At 41.5% G+C, this 27,854-nt stretch overlaps 1 protein-coding gene across 1 annotated transcript; it reads right to left on the reverse strand.

Moving 5' to 3' along the window:
* On the reverse strand, window positions 1-27,317 carry LOC110497500 (uncharacterized protein C4orf54-like). The gene is made up of 2 exons (XM_021573632.2): window positions 22,281-27,317; window positions 1-2,562 (listed from the first exon to the last, which is right to left on the reverse strand). Exon 1 carries the CDS (start codon window positions 26,933-26,935, stop codon window positions 22,301-22,303), a length of 4,635 nt encoding a protein of 1,544 aa, XP_021429307.2. The 5' UTR covers window positions 26,936-27,317; the 3' UTR covers window positions 1-2,562; window positions 22,281-22,300.
* Window positions 27,318-27,854: the final 537 nt, after the last annotated feature.

Below are 27,854 nucleotides of genomic sequence, written 5' to 3' on the forward strand. Positions count from 1 at the left end.
AGGATGTAGTCATTCAAACAATCATGTTAAACACTATTATTGCACACAGAGTGAGCCATGTAATTGACAATAATAAAATAAAAAAATAACATTTCTAAAAACATAATTCCACTTTGACATTATGAGCTATTGTGTGTGACACAAAACCTCAAATTAATCTATTTTAAATGCAGGCTGTAACACAACAAACATTTTGGAAAAGTCCATTCTTTCTGAAGGCACTGTAAGTAGTGTGAATGTACTGTTCAGTAGAATGTGCTACTTTGTGTCAGGATTCAATTAGACTTCATTCTACTATTCAATAATTCATCAGGATTAATGCGTAACAAATTTCCTTTTGAAGGACAAGAAACATCATCAACCAATCTTCAACTGTTACAGTATGCACTGCTTTTGGTTGGTGAATAAAATAATGTATCTAGCCTGCCAAGTGCACTAATGTGCCCAACAGCAATTACACACCCTTAAGAAGGAAATTCAGTTTACATACCACAGTATATGAACCATTTCATAAAAACCAACAACACAAGAAATGATATGTAAAATAAAAATACAAATAAATTGTCTTCTCTGGTTTGACATTTTGAAAGTTATCATGTTTGACGTTTGAATCCAAATGTTTGCATGATAAAGCTGAAATACCGTTAGTCAATTTAATCCACCCTTTTGTAACAGGTGAACATTTTTTTAATGTTATAGATCCATGGCCCAGTGGGTTGTACTGTGACTATACTTTCTTCCACAGTGGAATCAACTCACAGGTTACTTTTTTATACAGTGCGTTGTCACAGACAGAAAACTCAAATATATTTTTCAGGTTCAAAGACTGACCAGCAGCTGAAAATACCTTTTAATGCATTTTCTAATGTGTAAAACAAGAAAAACAGCAACCTACAATATGCATATTCAAACATGGAACTTAAAAAATAAATGAAAACTGAAGAAAGCACCATTGCTCTAAGCGTGAGTGTCTATTGTTGCACTGCAACATTGTTCAAAAGGAAAGAAAGAGATTAGTATATTTTTTTAAATTTGGAGTCAATTTCATGTTAGCTCATTCATCCCTGGTGTGAGCTGAAATTGTATTAATAAATGTAAAAGTCCACATACCAATTTGTTTTAATAATGAGCAATTTTCAATGAATTAATTTGATTTCAAATCATAACCTGAAATGACTGAATTCAAATTTGAATTCACCCCAACACTGGTCCTGATTGAATATGAATATAAGCATTTTTTACAATTGGTATTCAGAATGGGCATGAAATAGCAGTACCCACTATTTTTTAAACAATTGCCATTTAAGAAAAGGATCAAAGGGAAAGACAATTCCTTTCCCGTTCCTGTTCCTGTTCCTGTCTACAAGTAGGTAACCACCCAAAACATTGTGAAATCTTAAATAAAAAATGCTTATGTATGAATGAATGATCGACTGATGCATTTCTAATTTATCTGAGTTCTTCTGTAACACGCTAGCCTGTTGTCTGTTCACATAATGCATAATACCTCACAATTACTAAACACATACAGTACATACACACACTAACCCTAACCCATGTCATTGTCCTTTTACACGTGAGTGTAAAAGTTAGCCAAAACCTATAGAGGAGGTTATCCCATAAAATGTCTCAACTATAGCTGGCTCCCCTAAGCATACAGTAAAGCAACTTGGGAAACATTTGCCCCAAATATACTATATAGCCAACCTCTGACTCTAAACAACCACTAAATATGTGGCAGGTCCCAGGGCTCCAGCTTTTCTCAGCAACACACTTAGTGTGTTTCTCTTAAGTCTATCATCATAGTATTTGCATACAAGGAGAGTGCCATACGAATGTCATATAAAAGCACATCAAATCATACAATCCAATAACTGTGTGGCTATTAGCTGCAAAAGGAGGAAACAAAGGGTGCAGCTAGAAGTGTGATCTTGTTACTACTTCTCCAGGTCACCAAAGAGCCAAGAGAAAAAGGAAACGCCTCAGTTTAGAGAATAAAAAACTCCCTCATTAAAAATAATTCCTGGATTGGATTTTCAATCTATATGATGCATTGAATTAGAATTAACCCCCCTGCAAATGCAAATGTTTTCCAATGTATGGTGTAATAGGGTCTATTGTACGTCTACTGATTAAATATTTTTGTTGGGACAATCACACTCGCGCACGCACACGCGCACGTGTGTAACTTTTATAGAATCTTAATTGGAAAACAGTCTACATTATTTCCTTTTGAATCACAATATTGCAGTGCCTGAATCCAATTGCTTTTGAACAAAAGGAATGTTCTGTAATCTAAATACAGATCTGAAAGCACTTTTACAAAGCAATTAGCTACCTTACAAACAAGTGGTAGGCATGAAGCATAGCTTTACAGATACAGACGTGCTGCAAAGACCACCGGCAGGATAGGGTTGGATGGGGCGGTGATGGTGGCAGGTGGTTGGGCTTGGAAACATTGTGGGTTCAGGTGGAATTTGGTGGACTGGGTGCGAAGAAGGGTGTGAGAAGATTACCATGAAACATCTACTTATCACAGGACAGGCTCCTCAAGAAGCACTCCTGTGTAGAAAAACAACAAAGGATGGGGGTCAGGACACATGCAATAAAACTTAATCATGATAAGGGTTCATTTGAAAAGGCTTGAATTTGTTTTTATTTTCTTGGCGAACCTCACACCCAATATTTTGACCACATCCACTTTTGCAACAATGGTGCAGTAAATTAAACACTCACATTAACTATTATACCTGTGTGATACTAATTACTCAATAAATTGTGTTCAGAGGCTAATTCAGTGGCCTTGTGTTTAGAGTGTCTTCCCTGACATTGGAAGGTTGGGGGTTCAATCCCAGTGAGTCATAGCAAAGACTCAAAAAATGGGACCCGATGCTTGGCACTCGGCATTAAGTAGATGGATTGGGGGTGAGGCCCGGTGATATACTGGCATCCTGTCCAGGTGTACACCAAGCTACCTCACGCTACAGAAACAGGAGATAGGCTCCTGTCCTATGGGCTTTTTTGGCTTGGACAAGGTTCATTATTTAATTGTATTGATAAAGAGATAGGACACCACTATGTTAGCTTTAGGGATGCCCTTTATGAAGTCACGCCCTGGTAGTATTTTGTGTTTTCTTTATTATTTTGGTCAGGCCAGGGTGTGACATGGTTATTTATGTGGTGTGTTTTGTCTAGGCTTTTTTTGTAGGTTATGGGATTGTGGTATAGTATAGTAGTCTAGGAAAGTCTATGGTTGCCTGGAGTGGTTCTCAATCAGAGGCAGGTGTTTATCGTTGTCTCTGATTGGGAACCATATTTATGCAGCCATATTCTTTGAGTGTTTCGTGGGTGATTGTTCCTGTCTCTGTGTTTGTTTGCACCAGATAGGGCTGTTTTGGTTTTTCACGGTACGTTTTGTATTGTTCGTTATTATCTTTATTAAAGATGTATCGAGATAACCACGCTGCATTTTGGTCCTCCTCTCCTTCGATGGAAGAAAACCTTAACAGGTACTAGGACCCCTGGGGGTATTTGGCCTAACCACAGGGGGTACTTGAGAAGACTCAGGAGACCATAGGCCTACTGGTCAAATGCACAAGAGGGGGTACTTCTAGGGTACTCCCGGCAGAGCACAATTAAGTTGGTGGTACAGTAACTGAAAAAGGTTGGGATCCACTTCTGTTGTACATCATGCTACAGCAATAACATCGTACTAGCATGCTGTTATTTAAGTGATAATGCCCTCGAAGCCAGTGTTTGGAGGATATATTGGCACGGGTGTTGTTAGGCCCGAGACAAAGTCTTTGTGGGAATTATCACTTTTAATCAACAGGTTACCAACATATTCAAAACATTTATTTACATATTTTCATTTTAAAAGTTATTTTGATTATTTTAAATCATACTATTTCATCCTTCCACAAGATATTGTGCTGACACATATCTAGGGTTGATTCCCAAGCGGGCTGGTCGTTTTTCTATCAGTTCGGTTGCCGGAGACACGACCCAGTCATTAAGTCTTTTTGTTCTGTAACTATAGACGCGACCCAGTCGTTCTATTGTCATACTGGCTGGCAACGTTCTTATTCTTTGCTTGCTAGCTAGCCAACTACAGCTGACTTACAGTCATGTCAAACAGTGTGGCCAGAATAACAAGGTAGCTGCATTTGTTTAAGCTGTTTTCTAGTGACATTTGTTTGGATACATCCATAACAATGGGCTAATGATGCACGATTTCACCTGGCATAAAAAACAAATGCTCTCTCGTCAGGACACTGTTCAGAGGAGCTAGCCAACAACACAGCAAGCACAATCACTTCGGTTCGCTGAAAAGACTGCAAACTAGCTACACTTCATTTCGTTTGACCTGTTTTCTATTGACTGTTCTTTGTATATATCCATAAAAATGATACTGATTCATGATTTCGACTGGCTGAGAAAAGCTGCCTGCCTGTCTGTCTCGTCACGACAAGTTCATTACTATGGGACAGCTGGAGATCGAATTTGAATTTTGATATGTTGCAAATGTCAGAGACAGCAAGTTTTATACAAATTTGTTCTTAACTGACTTGCCTAGTTAAATAAAAGATGGAAGAGGCATTTTAACGTCATAGATTTAGCTGGTGGTAACTTGTGGAATAGACACTGGCTGGAATGTAGTTTTAACCAATCAGCATTCAGGATTAGACCCACCCATATGAAAGTTATTTAGTAGTTGCCTTCTGATAGCAAGTTCAGCAACTTTTGTCATTCATTATCAATAGTCATTTAACTTCATAACCATGCAATTACAAAGCAACTACCATATTAACTTATAATATAAGATAACACAACGTTATTACTTGAGTAATTACATCGTTATTAAATAGGTCTAACATTTCATATAAAGTGTTAACCTTTAATTCACAGCGCCATCATTGCGAAAGTGGACATGGTCAAAATATTGGGTGTGAGGTTCAGTGTGGTGTTATTATACAGGAATAAGAGCAACAATGTAAAGTGGGACCCTTAAAAGATAGAGTGAAACGTAGTAAAAGTATGTAACCCCTTTACGTAAGAGCTGGTCCACCTCCTCCACTTTTAGGAGAGAGGGGCGACCTATAAAAAGTTGAACCTGCTGAAGCCTCGCTCACCAATCTACCCCCCCCCCCCCCCCTCCAGCATCTGATCTCTCCCAGCAGCTGTCCCCCTCCTGCATCAGCACAACAAATACTTTACATTGCCTGACCTTTTCTCTCCCGTCGCTATCCCAGCCGTGCCCAATGCTACCACTCAACCCCATCTGACTCCCTAGTCATTGACCCAGCTGACATGTATCCCTCATGCAATCGTCCCAGTACACCGACACGTGTGTGTGTGTGTGTGTGTGTGTGTGTGTGTGTGTGTGTGTGTGTGTGTGTGTGTGTGTGTGTGTGTGTGTGTGTGTGTGTGTGTGTGTGTGTGTGTGTGTGTGTGTGAAAGAGAGGATGAGGACAGAAGGGGTAGGGGAGGGTGCGTAGGGAAGAATTGATTTTGAGTTTCAATATATCCACAAAAGTCAATACACAAAGGACAGTGCCAATGGAAATCTCCCTTCACATGTATGATACATTTAGTATTGAGGAACCCCAATTTGAGTATATTTCCCCCACGAAAATGTAATTAAGTTAAATGTAGATGTAAGTGATAAAATTGTCTGAAATACATTTTCAACATTTAAGCTGTATTTTGTCACAATAACCAGGTTTCCATCCAACCTTTTTATACACGTAAAGTACATGCCAGATAAAAAAAAATGTATGACAGGCCTGATGGAAACAGCAAATTTGTCATAAACTTTCCAAATGTCGACAAAACAAAATACGCTAGACAAGGTGGGATATTTTTGTGTCTGTAAAATTCATTATGAAAACGCTCTTATGTGCAAATATTGATATAATAACCATCATATCGAAGTAAACTTGGAGTCACATGATGACATGTTGTGTGGTCTTCCGACTACGACTCGGGGAATGTTTATTAGGCTACAGATTAAATAAATGATGATGAACTTCACAGGGTGGTGAAAGTGCAAGGTGATGATCTTGATGCTCCTTTCCAATAAATATCGAGGATCTTATTCGACCAGTTCTCTGCTGCCAATGACTGGAACAAATTTCAAAAATCACTGAAGCTGGAGACTTATATCTTCCTCTCTAACTTTAAGCATCTGCTGTCAGAGCAGCTTACCGATCTCTGTACCTGTACACAGCCAATCTGTAAATAGCACACCCTCATCCCCATATTGTTTTTTATCTTCTTGCTCTTTTGTATCTCTACTTGCACATCATCATCTGCACATCCATCACTCCAGTGTTAATGCTAAATTGTAATTATTTCGCCTCTATGGCCTTACCTCCCTAATCTTCTACATTTGCACACACTGTACATACATTTTTCTATTGTGTTATTGACTGTATGTTTGTTTATGTGTAACTCTGTTTTGTTGTTTTTATCTTGGCCAGGTCGGAGTTGTAAATGAGAACTTGTTCTCAAATGGCCTACCTGGTTAAATAATGGTGAAATAAAATAAAATGTAAAAAAAAAAAAAATTGATGCTTGGCTGCTGTTTGACAAATGAAAATAATCTCACTCTTTTCATTACAGACAGAATCTCAAAACGCTTGTTAAGCAAAATAAACGAGCAATTTAAAAATAATTATACAACAGTAGCTAGATCAAGTCTGTTTGAGTGCTTCTTGAAGCCTTCAGAAGATGGACAGCCGCAGTCATGAGAGGATCTGATGATCTGGAAGGATCCGATGATCTGATAGTCAGCGGAGGTGGGGACCGGAGTTGTTGGCAGGGCGTCTCAGCCTTTTTGCAGCTCTTCTTTACTGGGACTCTGTGATGAGCTCCTCACAGAGTACAGCCCACTCCTTACTTCAGAAGTACCCCCTAAGCAATGAAAAAGCTGGCCCCCTGTCAACTCTGCATGCATAGCCTCCTCTTGGGTCACCATTGTTGAAAAACAACCCAAAGGTGTTGTAATGGAACATACACCTGCGAGCTAGCATTAGCTAGCTTATTGGCCTTGCTGATTTTCATCAAGATACAGGCAGGATTCCAATTCATGATATCAAGACTTGATCTGCATGCTTTTAGCTGTTGAAAAATGAAGTTTGTAAAAAGTATTTACATAAAAACAATTAAATATGTACAAAATGTACATGAGCTCTTTGCCTAGGCTGCCACTAGGTGCCATGGCAATTATAGAACTCTGATGTTATACAGTTCATTTGGGCAAGGCATGTGGCTGGATTCTGTAAATAACATTTCGACAAACATTGGAATGAACTGTGACTTTCATTAGTGGATTGTATGTGGACATACAGTGTGTTCCAAAATGATTGACACAATTGATAAAGATGACTTTATAAAATAAATAATTCAAACGAAATGTTATTTGTGCCAAATACAACTGGTGTAGACTTTACCGTTAAATTGCAAGATCGCAATTTCAAGATTTCAATTTCAAGATCGCAAGATCGAATCCCCGAGCTGAAAAGGTACAAATCTGTCATTCTGCCCCTGAACAAGGCAGTTAACCCACTGTTCCTAGGCCGTCATTGAAAATAAGAATTTGTTCTTAACTGACATGCCTAGTTAAAGGTAAAAAAAAAAAAAGAAGCTTTCTTACGAGCCCTTCTCAATGACGCACAGTTGAAAAATAATTATTCAAATAGTATTTTAATTCAAACACGAGGAATAACAGTAAAATACTTAAGAATGGAGCTAAAAACAGGGAGTACCAGTACCAGATCAATGTGCAGAGGAACAAGGTATTTGAGGTAGATACGTACATGAAGGCAGGGTAAAGCGACTCAGGATAGATAATAATAAGAGTAAAATAAAGAACAGAGTAGCAGCAGCAAATGATGACTTTAAAAGTGTGTGTGTAATGTGTATGTATGTGTGTTTGTGTTGTGTTATGTGTGTGTGCGTAGTCTATTTGAATGTGTGTTGGCTTTAAGTGGGAGTGTCAAAATAGTGAGTGTGCGTAGGGTCAGTGCAAGATATTTTATTTTATTTCACCTTTATTTAACCAGGTAGGCTAGTTGAGAACAAGTTCTCATTTGCAACTGCGACCTGGCCAAGATAAAGCGTAGCAATTCGACACATACAACAACACAGAGTTAAACATGGACTAAACAAAATATACAGTCAATAATACAGTAGAACAAAAGAAAACAAAAAGTCTATATACAGTGAGTGCAAATGAGGTAAGTTAAGGAAATAAATAGGCCATGGTGGCGAAGTAATTACAATATAACAATTAAACACTGGAATGGTAGATCGGCAGAAGATGAATGTGCAGGTAGAGATACTGAGGTGCAAAGGAGCAAAATAAATAAATAAATACCAGTATGGGGATGAGGTAGGTAGATAGATGGGCTGTTTACAGATAGGCTAAGTACAGGTGCAGTGATCTGTAAAATGCTCTGACAGCTGGTGCTTAAAGCTAGTGAGGGAGATGTGAGTCTCCAGCTTCAGAGATTTTTGCAATTCGTTCCAGTCATGGGCAGCAGAGAACTGGAAGGAAAGACGACCAAAGGAGGAATTGGCTTAGGGGGTGACCAGTGAGATATACCTGCTGGAGCGCATGCTACGAGTGGGTGCTGCTATGGTGACCAGTGAGCTGAGATAAGGCGGGGCTTTACCTAGCAGAGACTTGTGGATAACCTGTAGCCAGTGGGTTTGGCGACGAGTATGAAGCGAGGGCCAACCAACGAGAGCGTACAGGTCGCAATGGTGGGAAGTGTATGGGGCTTTGGTGACAAAACGGACGGCACTGTGATAGACTGCATCCAGTTTGTTGAGTAGAGTGTTGGAGGATATTTTATAGATGACATCACCGAAGTCGAGGATCGGTAGGATGGTCAGTTTTACGAGGGTATGTTTGGCAGCATGAGTGAAGGATGCTTTGTTGCGATATAGGAAGCCAATTCTAGATTTAATTTTGGATTGGAGATGCTTAATGTGAGTCTGGAAGGAGAGTTTACAGTCTAACCAGACACCCAGGTATTTGTAGTTGTCCACGTATTCTAAGTCAGAGCCGTCCAGAGTAGTGATGCTGGACGGAGGAGCAGGTGCGGGCAGCGATCGATTGAAAAGCATGCATTTAGTTTTACTTGCATTTAAGATCAGTTGGAGGCCATGGAAGGAGAGTTGTATGGCATTGAAGCTCGTCTGGAGGTTAGTTAACACAGTGTCCAGGGAGGGGCCAGAAGTATACAGAATGGTGTCGTCTGCGTAGAGGTGGATCAGAGAATCACCAGCAGCAAGAGCAACATCATTGATGTATACAGAAAAGAGAGTCGGCCCGAGAATTGAACCCTATGGCACACCCATAGAGACTGTCAGAGGTCCAGACAACAGGCCCTCCGATTTGACACACTGAACTCTATCAGAGAAGTAGTTGGTAAACCAGGCGAGGCAATCATTTGAGAAACCAAGGCTGTCGAGTCTGCCAATAAGATTGTTGTGATTGACAGAGTCGAAAGCCTTGGCCAGGTCGATGAATACGGCTGCACAGTAATGTCTCTTATCGATGGCGGTTATGATGTCGTTTAGAACCTTGAGCGTGGCTGAGGTGCACCCATGACCAGCTCTGAAACCAGATTGCATAGCGGAGAAGGTATGGTGGGATTCGAAATGGTCAGTAATCTGTTAACTTGGCTTTCGAAGACCTTAGAAAGACAGGGTAGGATAGATATAGGTCTGTAGCAGTTTGGGTCTAGAGTGTCACCCCCTTTGAAGAGGGGGATGACCGCGGCAGCTTTCCAATCTTTGGGAATCTCAGACGATACGAAAGAGAGGTTGAACAGGCTAGTAATAGGGGTTGCAAAAATTTCTGCAGATAATTTTGGAAAGAGATTGTCTAGCCCGGCTAATTTGTAGGGGTCCAGATTTGCAGCTCTTTCAGAACATTGGCTATCTGGATTTGGGTAAAGGGGAAATGGTGGGGGCTTTGGCGGGTTGCTGTGGAGGGTGCCGGGCAGTTGACCGGGGTAGGGGTAGCGATGTGGAAAGCATGGCCAGTCGTAGAGAAATGCTTGTTGAAATTCTCAATTATAGCGGATTTATCGGTGGTGACAATGTTTCCTAGCCTCAGAGCAGTGGGCAGCTGGGAGGAGGTGCTCTTATTCTCCATGGACTTTACAGTGTCCCAGAACTTTTTTTAGTTAGTACTACAGGATGCACATTTCTGTTTGAAAAAGCTTGCCTTAGCTTTTCTAACTGCCTGTGTATATTTGTTCCCAACTTCCCTGAAAAGTTGCATATCACGGGGGCTATTCGATGCTAATGCAGAATGCCACAGGATGTTTTTGTGCTGGTCAAGGGCAGACAGGTCTGGCGTGAACCAAGGACTATATCTATTCCTAGTTCTAAATTTTTTGAGAGGGGCAATCTTATTTAAGATGGTGAGGAAGGCACTTTTAAAGAATAGCCAGGCATCATCTACTGACGGGATGAGGTCAATGTCATTCCAGGATACCCCGGCCAGGTCGATTAGAAAGGCTTGCTCGCAGAAGTGTTTCAGGGAGCGTTTGACAGTGATGAGGGGTGGTGGTTTGGTCGCAGACTCATTACGGATGCAGAGATCTTGATTGAAAACAGCAGAGGTGTATTTGGAGGGCGAATTAGTTAGGATGACATCTATGAGGGTGCCCGTGTTTACTGATTTGGGGTTGTACCTGGTAGGTTCATTGATAATTTGTGTGAGATTGAGGGCATCAAGCTTAGTTTGTAGGATGGCTGGGGTGTTAAGCATGTCCCAGTTTAGGTCACCTAGTAGCACGAGCTCAGAAGATAGATGGGGGGAAATCAGTTCATATATAGTATCGAGGGCACAGCTGGGGGCAGAGGGAGGTCTATAGCAAGCGGCAACAGTGAGAGACTTGTTTCTGGAAAGGTGAATTTTTAGAAGCAGAAGCTCAAATTGTTTGGGTACAGACTTAGAAAGTAATACAGAACTCTGCAGGCTATCTTTGCAGTAAATTGCAACACTGCCCCTTTTGGCAGTTCTATCTTGGCGGAAAACGTTATAGTTAGCAATGGAGATTTCAGGTTTTTTGGTGGTTTTCCTAAGCCAGGATTCGGACACGGCTAAGACATCTGGGTTGGCAGAGTGTGCTAAAGCAGTGAGTAAAACACACTTGGGGAGTAGGCTTCTAATGTTAACATGCATGAAACCAAGGCTTTTACGTTTACAAAAGTCAACAAATGAGAGCACCTGGGGGGTGGGAGTGGAGCTAGGCATTGCAGGACCTGGATTAACCTCCACATCACCAGAGGAACAGAGGAGAAGTAGGATAAGGGTACGGCTAAAGACTATACGAACTGGCCCTCTAGCGTTCAGAACAGAGAGTAAAAGGAGCAGGTTTCTGGGCACGATAGCATAGATTCAAGGCATAGTGTACAGACAAAGGTAAGGTAGGATATGAGTACATTGGAGGTAAACCTAGGCATTGAGTAATGAAGAGAGAGACATAGTCTCTAGAGATGTTTAAACCAGGTGATGTCATCGCATATGTAGGAGGTGGAACAACATGGTTGGTTAAGACATATTCAGCAGGGTTAGAGGCTCTACAGTGAAATAAGACAGTAATCACTAACCAGGACAGTAATGGACAAGGCATATTGATATTAGAGAGAGGCATGCGTAGCCAAGTGAACATATGGATCCAGTGAGTGGTTGGGCTGGCTGGGGCTAACAAGCTAACAGTTAGTAGGCCGGAGCTAAACAAAGTAGCAGCTAGTAGACCAGGGCAAGCTAGCAGTTAGAAGGCTGGGTTAGCAAGCAAGCAGTTAGCATGGGCTAGCAGTTAGTAGACCAGGGCAAGCTAGCAGTTAACAGACCGGGTTAGCAAGCAGGCAGTTTGCAAGAGTTAGCAGTTAGCAGACCGGGCAGGCAAGCTAGCAGTTAGCAGACCGGGTTAGCAAGCAAGCAGTTAGCAAGGACTAGCAGTTAGCTAGTCAGTGGAGATAGAGTCTGTGGAGATAGTTTGGGTACCATTCATTGACTATTCATTGACTATTTAGCAATCTGGCTATTCATATACTTATTATTAAATAAATACTATTCAGATACTGAGCTATAAAGTATGCTTAATATTTGGGAAATTATATTATTTTATACGAATACAATTGCTCAGAGAAAGAGATTGATTAACAAGTACAAGTTTTTTTTTGTATTAAAAAATATATAACATTTTAAAAAAAGATTAGGGGGTGCTGCAGTACCCTCAGCACCCCTACTGTACTTCATGTGGCTTAGGGTTATTGTATTGCTGGAAGATCCACTTGCGGCCAAGTTTCAGCCTCCTGGCAGAGGCAACCAGGTTTTTGGCTAAAATGTCCTGGTACTGGGTAAAGTGCATGATGCCATTGACCTTAACAAGTGCCCCAGAACTAGTGGAAGCAAAATAGCCCCATAACATCAAAGAACCACCACCATATTTTACAGTAGGAATGGGTTATTTTCTGCTCATGCAGTCTCATTTTGATGCCAAACCCATCACTGGGATGCATGGCCAAAATATTTATTTCCATGTAATCAAACAAATGTAAACACCTGGGGCCTCATTTATCAAAGGTGTGTGCTCACAAAAAAATACTCTAAATCAAATTAAATCAAATCAAATTGCATCAAATTGTATTAGTCACATGCGCTGAATACAACAGAACTTACAGTGAAATTCTTACTTACAAGCCCATAACCAACAATGCAGTTTAAAAAATACGAATAAGAATAAGAAATAAAAGGAACAAGAAATTAAAGAGCAGCAGTAAAATAACAATAGCGAGACTATATACAAGGGGTACCGGTACAGAGTCAATGTGTGGGGGCACCGGTTAGTCGAGGTAATTGAGGTAATATATACATGTAGGTAGAGTTATTAAAGTGACTATGCATAGGTAATAACAGAGAGTAGCAGCGGCGTAAAAGAGGGGGTGGGGCAATGCAAATAGTCTGGGTAGCCATTTGATTAGATGTTTAGGAGTCTTGGGGGTAGAAGCTGTTTAGAAGCCTCTTGGACCTAGACTTGGCACTCCGATACCGCTTGCCGTGCGGTAGCAGAGAGAACAGTCTATGACTAGGGTGGCTGGAGTCTGACAATTTTTAGGGCCTTCCTCTGACACCGCCTGGTATAGAAGTCCTGGATGGCAGGAAGCTTGGACCCAGTGATGTACTGGGCCGTACGCATTACCCTCTGTAGTGCCTTGCGGTCGGAGGTTGAGCAGTTGCCATACCAGGCAGTGATGCAACCAGTGGTGCAGCTGTAGAACCTTTGAGGATCTGAGGACTCATGCCAAATCTTTTCAGTCTCCTGAGGGGGAATAGGTTTTGTCGTGCCCTCTTCACGACTGTCTTGGTGTACTTGGACCTTGCGTGTGCCTAGTATTCCCGCAAAATTTAATATGGCTCTGATTTATCAATGAAAACATGGGTATATGTTGCATGCGACAGTTTGATACATCCCAATAGAAAAAGGCTCAGTGTCATTAACCTCACAAGGTGAGGTATTGAAAGGCATTGAAAACAGCGGTGTCAATCATTTTTACCCCTACCTTTTTGAGATAAAAAGTATTACGTGTTAAACAAAATCTTGTTCTCTGAGAAATTGTATTAGTATAAAATAATATAATTGTAACATTTTTTTGGAGTATACCATAATTTAATTATGTATTTTATACAGTCAATTTTGCTCATATTTATCAAGGGTGCCAATAATTTCGGGCCAACACTGGACATACAATGTGCTATCCTGTATGATTATTTATCAGTTCAGTTTCTGTTGAAACTATATGTAACTTAATTGAGTTCCACAATACATTTTTTAATACTTGATTGGATATGAAGAGTGAAAATGATAATATGATATTATTGACTTGCATTGGATTTGAGCCACAAATGCATTTTGCATTTATTTATTTTTTTACCTTTATTTAACCAGGCAAGTCAGTTAAGAACAAATTCTTATTTTCAATGACGGCCTGGGAACAGTGGGTTAACTGCCTGTTCAGGGGACAGAACGACAGATTTGTACCTTGTCAGCTCGGGGGTTTGAACTCGCAACCTTCCGGTTACTAGTCCAACACTCTAACCACTAGGCTACCCTGCCGCCCCGTGATCAGGTAGACAAAACCAAAGCATGGTGGTCATGCCTTGTCCATAGAGTGCTTACATGGTAAGGAAACCAATATGTAATTTTGTAATTTGGGTGAACTATCCCTTTAGGAATCTCTGTTATCACTCATTACCTACCATCAACGAGACAGTAGTAAGGCACTGTATCTAACGGTACAGACAGTGGCCTTTTTTCACAATGTGTCTCAGAGTAGGAGTGCTGATCTAGGATCAGGTCCTCCCAGTCAATGTAATTTTTAAAAATGTTGATCTAAATTAGAAACCTACCTTGTCAGCTCGGGGGTTTGAACTCGCAACCTTCCGGTTACTAGTCCAACACTCTAACCACTAGGCTACCCTGCCGCCCCGTGATCAGGTAGACAAAACCAAAGCATGGTGGTCATGCCTTGTCCATAGAGTGCTTACATGGTAAGGAAACCAATATGTAATTTTGTAATTTGGGTGAACTATCCCTTTAGGAATCTCTGTTATCACTCATTACCTACCATCAACGAGACAGTAGTAAGGCACTGTATCTAACGGTACAGACAGTGGCCTTTTTTCACAATGTGTCTCAGAGTAGGAGTGCTGATCTAGGATCAGGTCCTCCCAGTCAATGTAATTTTTAAAAATGTTGATCTAAATTAGAAACTGATTGTACATCAGCACTCCTACTCTGAGATGCTTTCTGAATATGTTACTTCGAAAGTATAGGACAAACTGAAAACATTACACAGAAATACAATTTTTCTTTCTTTAGAATTCACTAAAACAAGCAACATCAAGTAGGCCTTCCAATTGTGTATAATTATTTAAAGTACCAGAAAGTATTGTTACTACATAATCTTCTAGTAAACACTAGGTAACTACTGGAAATACTACCATAAAGTACAGTCTGTGACTGATTACTTAGAAGCACTGATAAACTATAATACCAGATAACTAATTTGGGGCCTGATTCAGACTTACTGTAGGAAATGTACACCTTCCCTACGCACACCATTCCTATGTACTTCTTAGTAGTTGGTATTCAGACTTACCCTATGTAGGTGAGTAACAGGCTTTGCATGCGTGGTTCCCCTGCGCTTGCTGAATAAATGTAATTCAACTGCTGAAAACCCTCCCGCTTGCTGGTCAACAGATTTTCTCGTGGAGTATTCATTCAGTATTATTATTATACCTTTATTTCAACAAGGAACACAGACTGAGACCAAGGTCTCTTTTACAGCTGGGCCCTGTGTATACATGTTTACACATTTTTTACACACTAAACAACACAAACAAAACGATCACAGATAACACAAAAGGTATTACCCTAACAGCACAAGAACTTGCATTACACGAAACCGTTACAAGCAATACCACAATAACAATCCTCCAATAAATATTTAAAATGGGCAAGGGGGACAAGAGTCTCAAGTTTAAGTTTAGTCTGCAAGCTATTCCATAGGCAAGGAGCTTAACAGGAAAAGGCAGCCATACCCAACTCTGTGGAAATCGCATGGGCCTCAAGTGTAATCCATGCTTGAGACCTGGTTTTATGAATTCTAATTCTAATATTGATGAGTGATGATAAATAAGAAGGTAGTTTATTCAGAAGTGCTTAATAGACAAACACGAGAGCATGTTGTTCTCGTCTCACGGACAGCGAAGTCCAACCCACATTTTGATATAAAACACAGTGGTGAGTTCTGTAGCTAGCACCTGTAATAAACCTAAGTGCGCAATGATAAGTAGCATCCAGAGATTTAAGTGTTGATGCCGTAGCATGCATGTAAATAATATCCCCATAATCTATAACAGACATAAAAGTAGCTTGCACAATTTGTCTTCTATTTGTAGAGGACAAACATGCCCTGTTTCTATAGAGGAATTCTAGTTTGATTTTTAGCCGTTTACAAAGTTCATCAACAAGCATTTTAAAAGACAGTTTATCATCCAAACATGTCCCTAAGTATTTATATGCAGAGACCTGATTAATTCGAGAACCATCTAAGCTCGTAAGTGCTAGTGTATTTTCAACCAACATTTTGAACCTATAGGGTTTTCAGTACATTTATCTAAAGCCATCCCTTTAAATTTGGTGTGCCTTTAATTAGAATTTTCTCCGCGGACGATACTACAATATATGGAGAAAACGGTTCAGAATATTAGGGATCCCAAGTGGCGCAGCAGTCTAAGGCACTAGGCAAGGATCATATCACCGCCACCCTAGACCCACTTCAGTTTGCATACCGCCCCAACAGGTCCACAGATGACGCAATCGCCATCAAACTGCACACTGCCCTATCCCATCTGGACAAAAACTAATGCTTATGTAATGCTGTTCATTGACTACAGCTCAGCATTCAACATCATAGTACCATCCAAGGTCATCATCAAGCTGGAGGCCCTGGGTCTCAACCCTGCCCTGTGCAACTGGGTCCTGGACTTTCTGATGAGCCGCCCCCAGGTGATGAAGGTAGAAAATAACAATTCCACTTCGCTGACCCTCAACATTGGGTCCCCACAAGAGTGTGTGCTCAGCCCTCTCCCGTACTCCCTGTTCACCCACGACTGCGTGGACATGCACACCTCCAACTCAATCATCAAGTTTGCAGACGACACAACAGTAGTGGGCTTGATCACCAACAACAACGAGACAGCCTACAGGGAGGAGGTGAGGGCATTCGGAGTGGGGTGTCAGGAAAACAACCTCTCACTCAACGTCAACAAAACAAAGGAGATGATCGTGGACTTCAGGAAACAGCAGAGGGAGCACTCCCCTATTCACATCGAAGGGACAGTAGTGGAGAAGGTGGAAAGTTTTAAGTTCCTGGACATACACATCACAGATGTACTGAAATGGTCCACCCACACAGACAGTGTGGTGAAGAAGGCGCAACAGCGCCTCTTCGGTTGAAGGAGCCTGAAGAAATTTGGCTTGTCACCCAAAACCCTGACAAACTTTTACAGATTCACAATCGAGAGCATCCTGTCAGGCTGTATCACAGCCTGGTACAGCAACTGCTCCGCCCACAACCGTAAGGCTCTCCAGAGGGTAGTGAAGTCTGCACAACGCATCACCGGGGGCAAACTACCTGCCCTCCAGGACACATACAGCATCCGATGTCACAGGAAGGCCAAAAAGATCATCAAAGACAACAACCACCTGAGCCACTGCCTGTTCACACCGCTATCATCCAGAAGGCGAGGTCAGTACAGGTCCATCGAAGCTGGGACAGAGAGACTGAAAAACAGCTTCTATTTCAAGGCCATCAGACTGCTAAACAGTAATCACTAACTCAGAGAGGCTGCTGCCTACATTGAGACCCAATCACTGGACACTTTAAATAATGTCACTAATATGTTTTACATATCTTACATTACTCATATCACATGTATATACTGTATTTTATACCATCTACTGCACCGTGCCTATGCCGCTCGGCCATCTCGCTCATCCATATATTTATATGTACATATTCTCATTCACCTCTTTAGATATGTGTGTATTAGGTAGTTCTTGGGGAATTGTTAGATTACTTGTTAGATATTACTGCACTGTAGGAACTAGAAGCACAAGCATTTCGCTACACTCGCATTAACAACATCTGCTAACCATGTGTATGTGACCAATCAAATTTGATTTGTATCACAACTGGCCGTGAATGGGAGTCCCATAGGGTGACGCAGCGTCGTCCGGGTTTGGCCGGGGTAGGCCGTCATTGTAAATAAGAATTTGTTCTTAATTAACTGACTTGCCTAGTTAAATAAAGGTTAAATAAATAATAAATCAAATCAATGAAAGAAAGCCATGTAGGCCTAAATACATGCATATTCGTCTATTTTTCTGCACCAATTGGTAGATTTAAAAATACTCTGATATTGTATATTATTTATTTAGCGTTAGGAAAATATTCATGAATAATAATAAAAAACAGGTTTGGAAAGCCTTTATGCACTAATAATACCCTAATAATACCCACTAATCATGGAACTGTGATGACAACGGTCCAGTCGTCATGAACTGTGCGCAGGCTGGCTACAAGTTTAAACTGCTACATATGTGAGCTACAAGTCCTAAATGACTGCACAACTTGTAATACATTAGACTAACATGAGCCACTATTGCCGGTGATCCTCAGTTCCTGGTTGTTCCAACCACACAAATGTGACAGAGGAAAGAAAAGTAAACTAAGTATGTAATGGAATGATGCAAAATGTAAGGAAATTAGCACTAAAGTGACAGTTATAAATATACAGTATGTGGGTATAACTGATGGTGGCTACCGAAAATGGCTAATTGTTTAGCCTGATACCGTTTTTTAAAAATACAGTAAAAAGCCCAGGGATATAATTAAAACATACTAGAAATCATAAATCAACTCGGTAGGTTTGCCCCTTTAATATAATTTGCGCGTGGCTACAGAAGCCTATAGTTTAGGTCTCCAAATGTCATCCTTGCCAGTAATAAACCCAGCATTTCATAAACTTCACTGTGGAAAAGTTGAAATGTTGATATGCTTCAGTTAGCTACCATATGGCTGGCTACACATTTGTCTCCAGCGATCCTAAGGTCAAATATATCCAAAACAATTGACATTTCCTCACCTGTCTGTGTCTTATTTCAATAAACAAACTCGATAACTTGAAAGGCCTGACTGGAGACAGCAACGTAAAATCAAAATACAATTCAGGGGACTTGTATCATTAGACAAGTGTAAAAAAGGTTAATAAGATCGTCATTCATCATAAGGGAACAGGATGCTCCTTGTGCCAAGTCAATCTGGTCTCCTCATTCATTATACTAATTCCTAATCTAGCATTCCTCATTCTTCTTACATTTCCAAGTAGATGGGAGGGGGTGAGGGGGGACGTGGCACTTTTAATACTAATGCAATAATGGAGCATTAATTCAATTCTTTATGAAAGGCTTTATGAAAATTGTCGCAAACCCACTTACCAATTTTTTAAATTACAATTTAAATGTAAAAAAATACCCCCCCCCCCCCCCTGCAATTTGTATATGTTACGAATTCCAATTCGTATAATATGTTACAAATGTGTAAGTGCTTAATATTTCGTTCAATCTCTTTAATCCACTTGTTGGTAATTGTAAATTGGCTCATAATGAAAGTTATGAATTTTCTTCATTTCACAACACACATCTCAAACCAAATCTTAACCATTATTTCTCAGGTGGTGGATTAAAAAAAATACAAATCTCATAGGGCCTGATTCCGACCCGAGTTAAGTGCGCATAAATGTACCGTAATTCCGTTTTTATGCACTTTTCTCTCTATGCATATTCTGAACTTGAATTTAAGCATGAGTATAGAATGCTATTCACCTGATATTCGTTCGGGGTGGAGCTCTAAGAAATGGAGGTGTTGCGGAGCTGTGTCTACAGATACATCGTATTTTGTCCTTGACTTAATTCTCTCATAATTACACCACCTTTACGCGCACGGAAACCATGAATAAGGTCGAGCGAATGTGATGGTTCCAAGTGTAAATAGCATCTGCTAGATTTTTTCCCAATAGAAATAACAGCATTCTCCATGCACTGTAATTTACAACTTGATATAGCTTGGTAAATAAGTAATCCGTTTGAATAAGGGAATTGTAAATATAAATTACACTTGTTTTAGATCTATTTTAACTTATAATCGCTGGAGACAAATGTGACACCAGTCATAAGGCAGCAAATTGAATCATATAAACATATCAACTTTCTCACAGAAAGGTTTATGAAATGCTGGGCCATTATGCAGAATTTAAATTTGACAGCCTTTTAACTTTCAGGGATGGGCACTCATGAATGTCTAAATTATAGGCTACCTTGACTGTCTCTGTTTCCTATTTCTATCATGTTAAATATTTAGCCACTGTCAGTATCAACCATCAGTAGGCCTAATAACCACACATATTCAACTGCCAATTTACCGTTAGTTCCCTTCAGTTGGTAAAGCCTACGTTATCATTCCATTTAATTACATTGTTTGGTTTATCTTCATTCGCCATGGCGGGGTGGTTGTTAGTCACAGTTCATAATGTAAAAAAAAAAGACATGTAGGCTAATTAAAATACTATGGTATGGAGCACAGACCAAGCCGTAACAGTTTGAACACAAGTATTGCGCAATACTTGTGTCACGTGTGCTCCCTCTCCGGGCTCTAGGTCACCAGGCTGCTCCTTATGGCGCACACCTGTCACCATCGTAACGCGCACCACCGCGTCATCAGACTCACCTGGACTCCATCACTTCCCTGATTACATTCCCTATATATGTCACTCCCTTTGGTTCCTTCCCCAGGTGTTATTGTTTCTGTTTCATCTCTGTGTGCTGTGTGTTTCTTGTTTTGTATTATTTTCCGTTTATTTTATTAAAACACTCACTGAACTTGCTTCTCGACTCTCAGCGCACTCGTTATAACTTGGCCGTGCCATTGCACAGTTCCATGGTTACTGCAGGCAATAGCCTACTATTGTACACTATTCTCCCTATTATAATTCTATGTACACTAATATTTCAACATTATCATGGGTTGAAAAACTGAATGTGGCAATTTTTAGAATTAAAGCTGCAATGTGTAACTTTTTGGGCAACCTGACCAAATTCACATAAACAGGTGTGTTATTGATCTGTCATTCTCATTGAAAGCAAGTCTAAGAAGTGGTACATGTTCTATGTGTGCTATTTCTTATGCTTACAGTTCATAAGTTTTGTTTTTGTGTCTTTTTCTTTCGGTTTTGTACACCCGTTTCAAAGAGCTGAAAATACAATATTTTTGGTTATGGAAAATATATTTTAAAGTGGTTTAAATGGTACAATGATTCTCTACACTATGTCACATAAACTTAAATTAGCCAAATTATTAGAATTTTAACAACCAGGTAATGCAACTTGGTCTCAGAGCATTTCATATGATATGTATGATATGTAATGTTTCATATGGTATGTATTAATTTGTGGATGTCCATCACCCATTCCATATGATATGTTGCAAATTACAATTTGTATTATATGTGACGAATTGCAAAACGTACAATATCTTACGACTTTGCACAACGAATGATAGGGTTAGCTAAAAATGTTAGGGGTTAGGTGAAGGGTTAGATAAAAGGGTTAAGATTAGGGTTTAGGTAAGGTAATTAGTTGCAAGGTAGCTAAAAAGTAGTAAGTAGTTAAAAATTCTAAAGTTGTCCTTTGGGTTGCTAAACATTCGAGTTATAGACCAACAACCCTACTTTAGTTTTTGCCTAAACTAACCATCTATCTTACGCAACCATACCAAACTTAACATATCATACTGAATGGAGTGTCTCGGATTTACATACAGAATAATACGCAATGCTCTGAGAAATGCTCTGAGAAGTTGGGAAATGGCAGAGCATGTTTAATCAAACCATCGTTTTCTTTATTTCGTGAGTAAAGAATCTCCAAGCCTTTTATGATTCATAAATACTTTCCTAAATCTAAATCATCTAAAGATCAGAGTATTTTTTTAATCTACCAATTGGTGCTGAAACTGAGACTGAATACACATAGCCTATTTAGATGGTGTTCTTTCATTTATCCGTAATATTCTGAACCCGTAATCTCTAGATATTCTATTGAGTGTCGACAAAATTCGAACTACAAGGAACACCGTATTTAAAGGGACGGTTTAAGATAAATGACCTGAAAGCCCTACTGAATGAAAACTCCAAGAGAAAATCTGTTGGCCAGCAAGTCGGAGGGTTTTCAGCGGTTGAATTACATTTATTCAGCATGCGCAAGGGAACCACACCTGCAAAGCACGTTACGATAAAGTAAATCTGAATACCAACTACTGAGAAGTACGTAGGAAAGGCATGCGTAAGAAAGGCTTAATTTCCTAAATCGGAATCAGGGCCATACAGAGATAATACTCACCTGCTGTATATGCTGTCAAAAAGGGGATTTTAAAGGGGCTGTAGATTGTAAACAAAGACACTATGTAAACATGTTAATGGCATGCTTGGTGGTATTCCAATACAGATTGGGGTCTTTGCATGTTGTCAATATTTATACAATTAATTTAAGGTTGTATTCCAGCCACAGACTGTACAGCTTAGATATGGTACAAGCATGAGTGAGAAGGAAACACTCAAGGTGACTCACTGTGTATATTCCCTTGGTGGTTACCGATGCTCCACCACAAAGCTCATGGTCGTCCCATCGAAGGAGGGTGGTGCAATGATTCTCGGGCGTTGCTGGGACGTGATGCTGATGACCGGTGGTTTCCCTTCTGACAAGGCCGCACTCCCCCGGGTGGTGACGTGGTGGCCCAAGGTGACGGGCACTGATGCTGGCACTGACCCTCCAGTAGCACTGTAGTAGGGGCTCTCTGCCCCCGGCATGTTACCCTCCTGTCCCCCCCCACGCACCAGGGTGTATTTCCTGTGAGCAGTATTCCCGCTCTCGTCGTCCAATTGGGATGCCACGCAGGATGCGACCTGGGGTGTCATCACTGTCTGTGCAGGAAGTATGGGTGAGAGGAACCCCGGGTAGATCATGTAGTTGGGTGAGTACACCCCTCCCGTGTTCAGCGCCAGGGGGGACACCGACATGGGGGTCACTGGCTGCAGCTGTGGCATAGGCATAGGCATGGGCACGTCCACATACTGGCCCGTCTCAGGGTCGAAGAGACGCCGGGTGACTGGCTCACTCGGAGTGTCCACCAGGTAGTACTGTCCGGTGGTGGGATCAAAGAGCATCTTCCTCTGGGTAGGCTGGAAGGGGTTTCCCCCCGAAGGGGTTGTGGGCAAGGGGGCAATGGACGGGGAGAAGCAGAACACCTGCGGCTGGGGGGCTCCTTGCTTGACCACTGGTAGAGAGTGGTGGTAGATGGTGGCGGTAGTGGGGATGGTGGGGGTATCCGGGGGCCGCGTCTCCATGACAACAGGGGACCGTTTGAGAAACTGGATAGAATTATGCTCGGATCTCTTGGTGTCGGTGATGCCAGGTTGACTGGCAGCAGGGCTGCTTGGGAATATCTGCTCTTGAATGGGCAGTTTCACTTGACCGACACACCGGCCTTCTACAGGTATTGTTAAGTAGTTTTCAGAGTCTGGGTTGCCAGATTTGATGGGCTGTGGTGTTGTCTCTGTGGTGGAGCTGCTTTTGAACCTTCCCCTGTCCTCCAGCGCTCGTTTTGAGGGGCATATTTTCAATGAGAGTGGAGCTTTCGGGGTCTTAGTGCTAATGCTTTTCACCATAGAGGTTGCATGTGATGGAGAACAGGGTTGTGGCCCATTCCTACTAGCAAAGCTGCTGCTACTGACAGCTGTCTTAATGCTGTTCCCCAAATGAAACACACTTTTGTTGCTAAACATTTTACTTTGTTGTGACTGGGTTTTAAATGTGTTCTTTGTGAATGGGACATGGATTATTCTTAGACAACCTTTCTCTTCTTGAATGTTGCATGTTTCTGGCAACCTGTCTGTGTTTGTCTCTGTAATAAGCCTCTCTCTGTCACCTGCTGAACCTAGCTCCTCCGGGCCACCATGCTCCTCTTTAGCAATGAGTGGCAGAACATGACTGTCTGTAATAGGCCAGGGAGCCTGGCTCTTGCGCTTCCATTCATTTCTGTCAAAAACATAAAGCTGTTCCATTGTTTTAACGGCCGCCTTTAGTTTCTCTAACGCCACCTGTTTTGGTATTTTCGACTCCGGTTTGCGTTCACCTGCCTCGACCATTTTTTCCTGCTTCTGTTTAGCCTCGGACTGATCTGTGTTGGGGTGTTTAGCGAAGCCAATTGGAGGTCTGCCCGTCGCCCTGTGCAGCGACGTGGGTTCATTTTTGGCACAGTCTGGAGATGGTTTTGGGGATGACCTATCGTTCTCAATTTGTCTCTGCTTTGGAGCCTCGGTTACAAGCACACCTTGTTTAGTACTGCTATTTGTATTTACAGACTGACATTTTATTACAATTGAAGAGGGAGGCGATTTTTTACCGGGTAGTTTCTTAGAAGCTTTATTATCTTCGCGTAATGAGGCAGTTGCAGGGGCGACTGCGCCTTTACTCTCGCTGTTATCCACTGAGACTAAACGATATGAACTCTTGACCAATTTACGTACGTCTCTTACCTGATGAATTGGCGTCTGAAACTTGCACTTATTGTCTCTTATATCCCTAACCGTAAAGTGTGGCACTCTGTCTGACGCTGGCAGCACCTGACATTTGGAGTCACCTGCTGACTTTATTGGATAACTTATATTAGGGGTTAACAAGTTGTCAATATTTAGCGGATTGCATTTGTTTTCTTTTACGCTCCTCAGGCGTATTTTTATCTCGGGTGCCTTTGACCCTTTCACGATTCCTGCATTGTTGTCAGGTCTTAACTTTCTCTCTCTGTCCCCCTGTTGCTCTTTTTGCGCACCGAGTAAAGTACTGTCTGACACCTGTTCTTTCAATTCCGTATCTTTAGGGAGACGATGGGAACTTGGAACAAACAAGTGTGACAATTTAGTTAGCTTGCTACTTACAGACCTCGTGTCTAACTCCCTTTCCCCCGTGTTATCTGTTGTGGAGTGTGTCCCATCTAAAACGGTACGAATTTCATGTTCATCTTGGGGCTCTGGCTCACCATCCCTCCATGATTTGAATGCGCTGTTTTGGCTATGGCTCAGGGATCCTCTTGTCGGCTCGCATGCATCCCTTTGAGAATCTAGTCTTGCCTCATTTATGGGCTGAAAGCTTGCTAATGTTCTTGTACGCTCTTCCTTGGGGTCACAAGAATTAGGTCTACTGTCCACAGCCCCTTGTTCATCCGAATAATTGCTTGTGTATCCCGAACCCGATTTTGTGGATTGACTATGCACGCCTCTCTCTGTATCCCTCTCCCTTATCCCATCATTATCCTTGCATTGAAAGCATGGGGAGTGCGTGGGATGCGTGTCCCGTATCTCCCCCCTCTCCATCTTACGCTCCTGTTCAAATTGCATTTTTTTGGAAATTACATTTTTTAAGAGACTTGATGCGAAACTTGCATTCTTATGTGTGCCTTCCATGCTATCACCCGCGTCACTGTGTTGGTAGCTCACTTCATATCCTGGCTTGGCTGGCAAGGTGCCGGTAACTTCATCCATGGAACGTGCTCCTGACACATTTTCTGAATATTTGGGAGACTTCCCGGGTTCAGGTGACCCCGCTTCAACATTACAGCGAAAATTCAATGTCTTTGTCAAAGTGATAACCTCACTGCCTGGTTCAAATGGGCCTGTAAGCTCTACGTTTTGGGTAGAGGAAGATGCATGTTGTGGACTAGATATTTTTGTATTCAAAGAAAACATCTTGGTTTGGGGTACTTTCTTGTTGCTTATGGCAATACCATGTATACTCTTATAGTCTGCGTTCTTGTTCATTTCAAAAGTTGCAGTTGCACTCTTATGGGCGATTAGATTTTGCTCTCTGCCATGTGACATATTACCATATTTAAGGTCAACGAAAGCTGACCACTTGTTTAAGCCAAGCCCATTTTCTGACATTGAAGACTCACTTGAAGTGCTCAAATTTATAGCATCGAAATAGGGACATGCTAAACTCCTAAATGATTTGGCGGTTAAATTACGCACTTCTTTATCAGCGTCGTCCAGTTCACTAATCGAACTTGACGCACCGCTGGAATATTCGTTAACATCTTTCCCTCTTAATTTAGTTGCAAAGTGTTGACGTCCCGGGGCTGGGATAAAATATTGGGATCTATCGCACAAGGCTTCAGCTCTGGCGTCAGTGCTTGTAAAAAAGAAGTGACTCCTGTTTCCCATGTGCTTGGTATTATAACAAATGTTTTCATTCTCAATGATATTGTTAGAGTCGTTTATTGCTCTTGATGACGTCTTGATTGACAGGTGAATTTGCCCCGCCGAATTCCCACAACTGTTTTGTTTTTTACAAATGCTTTCATCTGAGCTGGGGCATTTGTCAGAGTCACAAAACTCACTCTCAGTGCTGACAACTGCACAACCAGAAACACGTTGGTGCACATTACATTGCGCCTTGCTGCTTTTTACTTTCGCCTGGCTCCTACCATCCACTAGGCCTATCAAAGTTTCCTCCGTTGTTTCATCGCTTTCAAAAGAGGCATAATCCACAAATGAATAAACCAGATTATCGTCCTCAATATCCCAACAGTTTCCCCGTCCAAAATCATAATCGACATCATGGTCAAGCTCTGTCAGTTGGATTTCGTGCGTTGTAATGTAGTGCGATTCGTCCATCACCGTATCAGGCGCACAATGGTCTGACAATACTACGCTCTCACCGTCGTCCGATTCGGTTTTACTGTTCAAATACATGTCTGTGTATTGTAACTCCTCACACTCGCTAGGGACATTATAATCACGAGGCACAATTTCGCTCTGGGATTCTGTCGTATTGTCATTCCCCAAGTCCACATTTCTGTTAAATTCTGTCAAATAAGTGTCCATGGGGGGGTCTTCCAAGACAGGCCTATCTGCCCACCTGTCCTTCGATGTTTCCTCATAGATTTGATCCACATTGTCATCAATCTCGCGAACCCCGGGGCTCCTCTCTCCGGACGTATCACTGTTGCATTTGAAAACTGCAAGCTGGTTACCGTCACCGGTGAAAGTCACTTTAACAGTTTTTGTGCACTCTGAATTCATATCAAGTAAATCATCCAAATCAACATAATTGGATTCGTCACTTTTTGCCTTAGTGTTGCACTGGTTTTTGTCTTCATTTCCAGGAAGCAGCTTTCTATAAGGTCCGGTGTCGTCTCGGTAAGTGAGAGTTTTCTCAACTGCTTCCATTTGTGCGGTTTCTTACTGCCAGAAATGCTCTTTGTTAGCGATGTTATCCTGTCACAGGACGGAAAACTTTGCGCGAGGGAGAGACTGGAATGAGGGAGGGAGAGTGAGAGGGGGTCCGTCTAGTCGCCCTCGAAATCCCCAGTGCACTCTCTGTTGTATATTCCGACGTCCGTAATCAGCACATGGAGTTGTTGCTCTTCACCGCTTCACTCGACGACAGTTGTCTGTTTAACGCTCGAGTGACATTTCGGATGACATGTCAGCTACATTGGCAAAGGCTGGGGTCAAACCTTCGTCACAGAGTGCGATTTTAGGTCTACATGCTAATCTACTTGATGCTACTCTCTTTGATAACGTAGCGGTGCACAATCAATTGCGCAGTTGAGAGAGAGAGAGCGAGTGAGTGAGTGAGAGAGAGAGAGAGAGAGAGAGAGAGAGAGAGAGACGAATGACTATGTGGATTTAACGACCCTCATGGAATGCGCGTGAACAGGATCTATCTTGTGCCAAATTACAATAAATTACGCACAGCGATTTACTTACGCACAACGTGTTACTGTATTTTCTAGTAAATATTTGATGCGCCCATGCAGTCTATTAGATACTAAAACGTAAAAATCAAACTCTATAGTGTTGCCTTAAACACTTGCATATGTAACAAATAGGAAATAAAAGATAACGGAATGGAAGACGCCTATTTTTATCAGCCGTGCACGGGACTAAACCTCAGTGCCGCACAGCACAGGCACTCGATGACTGCATAGTACTCTTTTGGAACAATATTAGGTCCTAATTTAACTCCTAATTAAAAAACTATTTTAGAAGTATGTTAAAGTGGTTCAACGCTAGCTGCCTCGTATTTTCAAGAGAATTGTCGCATCAGCTACTGTAGCTTCCGAAATGCAGTTAAGGACATGGA

The sequence above is a fragment of the Oncorhynchus mykiss genome, chromosome 19 (genome assembly GCF_013265735.2).
Source record: "Oncorhynchus mykiss isolate Arlee chromosome 19, USDA_OmykA_1.1, whole genome shotgun sequence".
Lineage (NCBI taxonomy): Eukaryota > Metazoa > Chordata > Actinopteri > Salmoniformes > Salmonidae > Oncorhynchus > Oncorhynchus mykiss.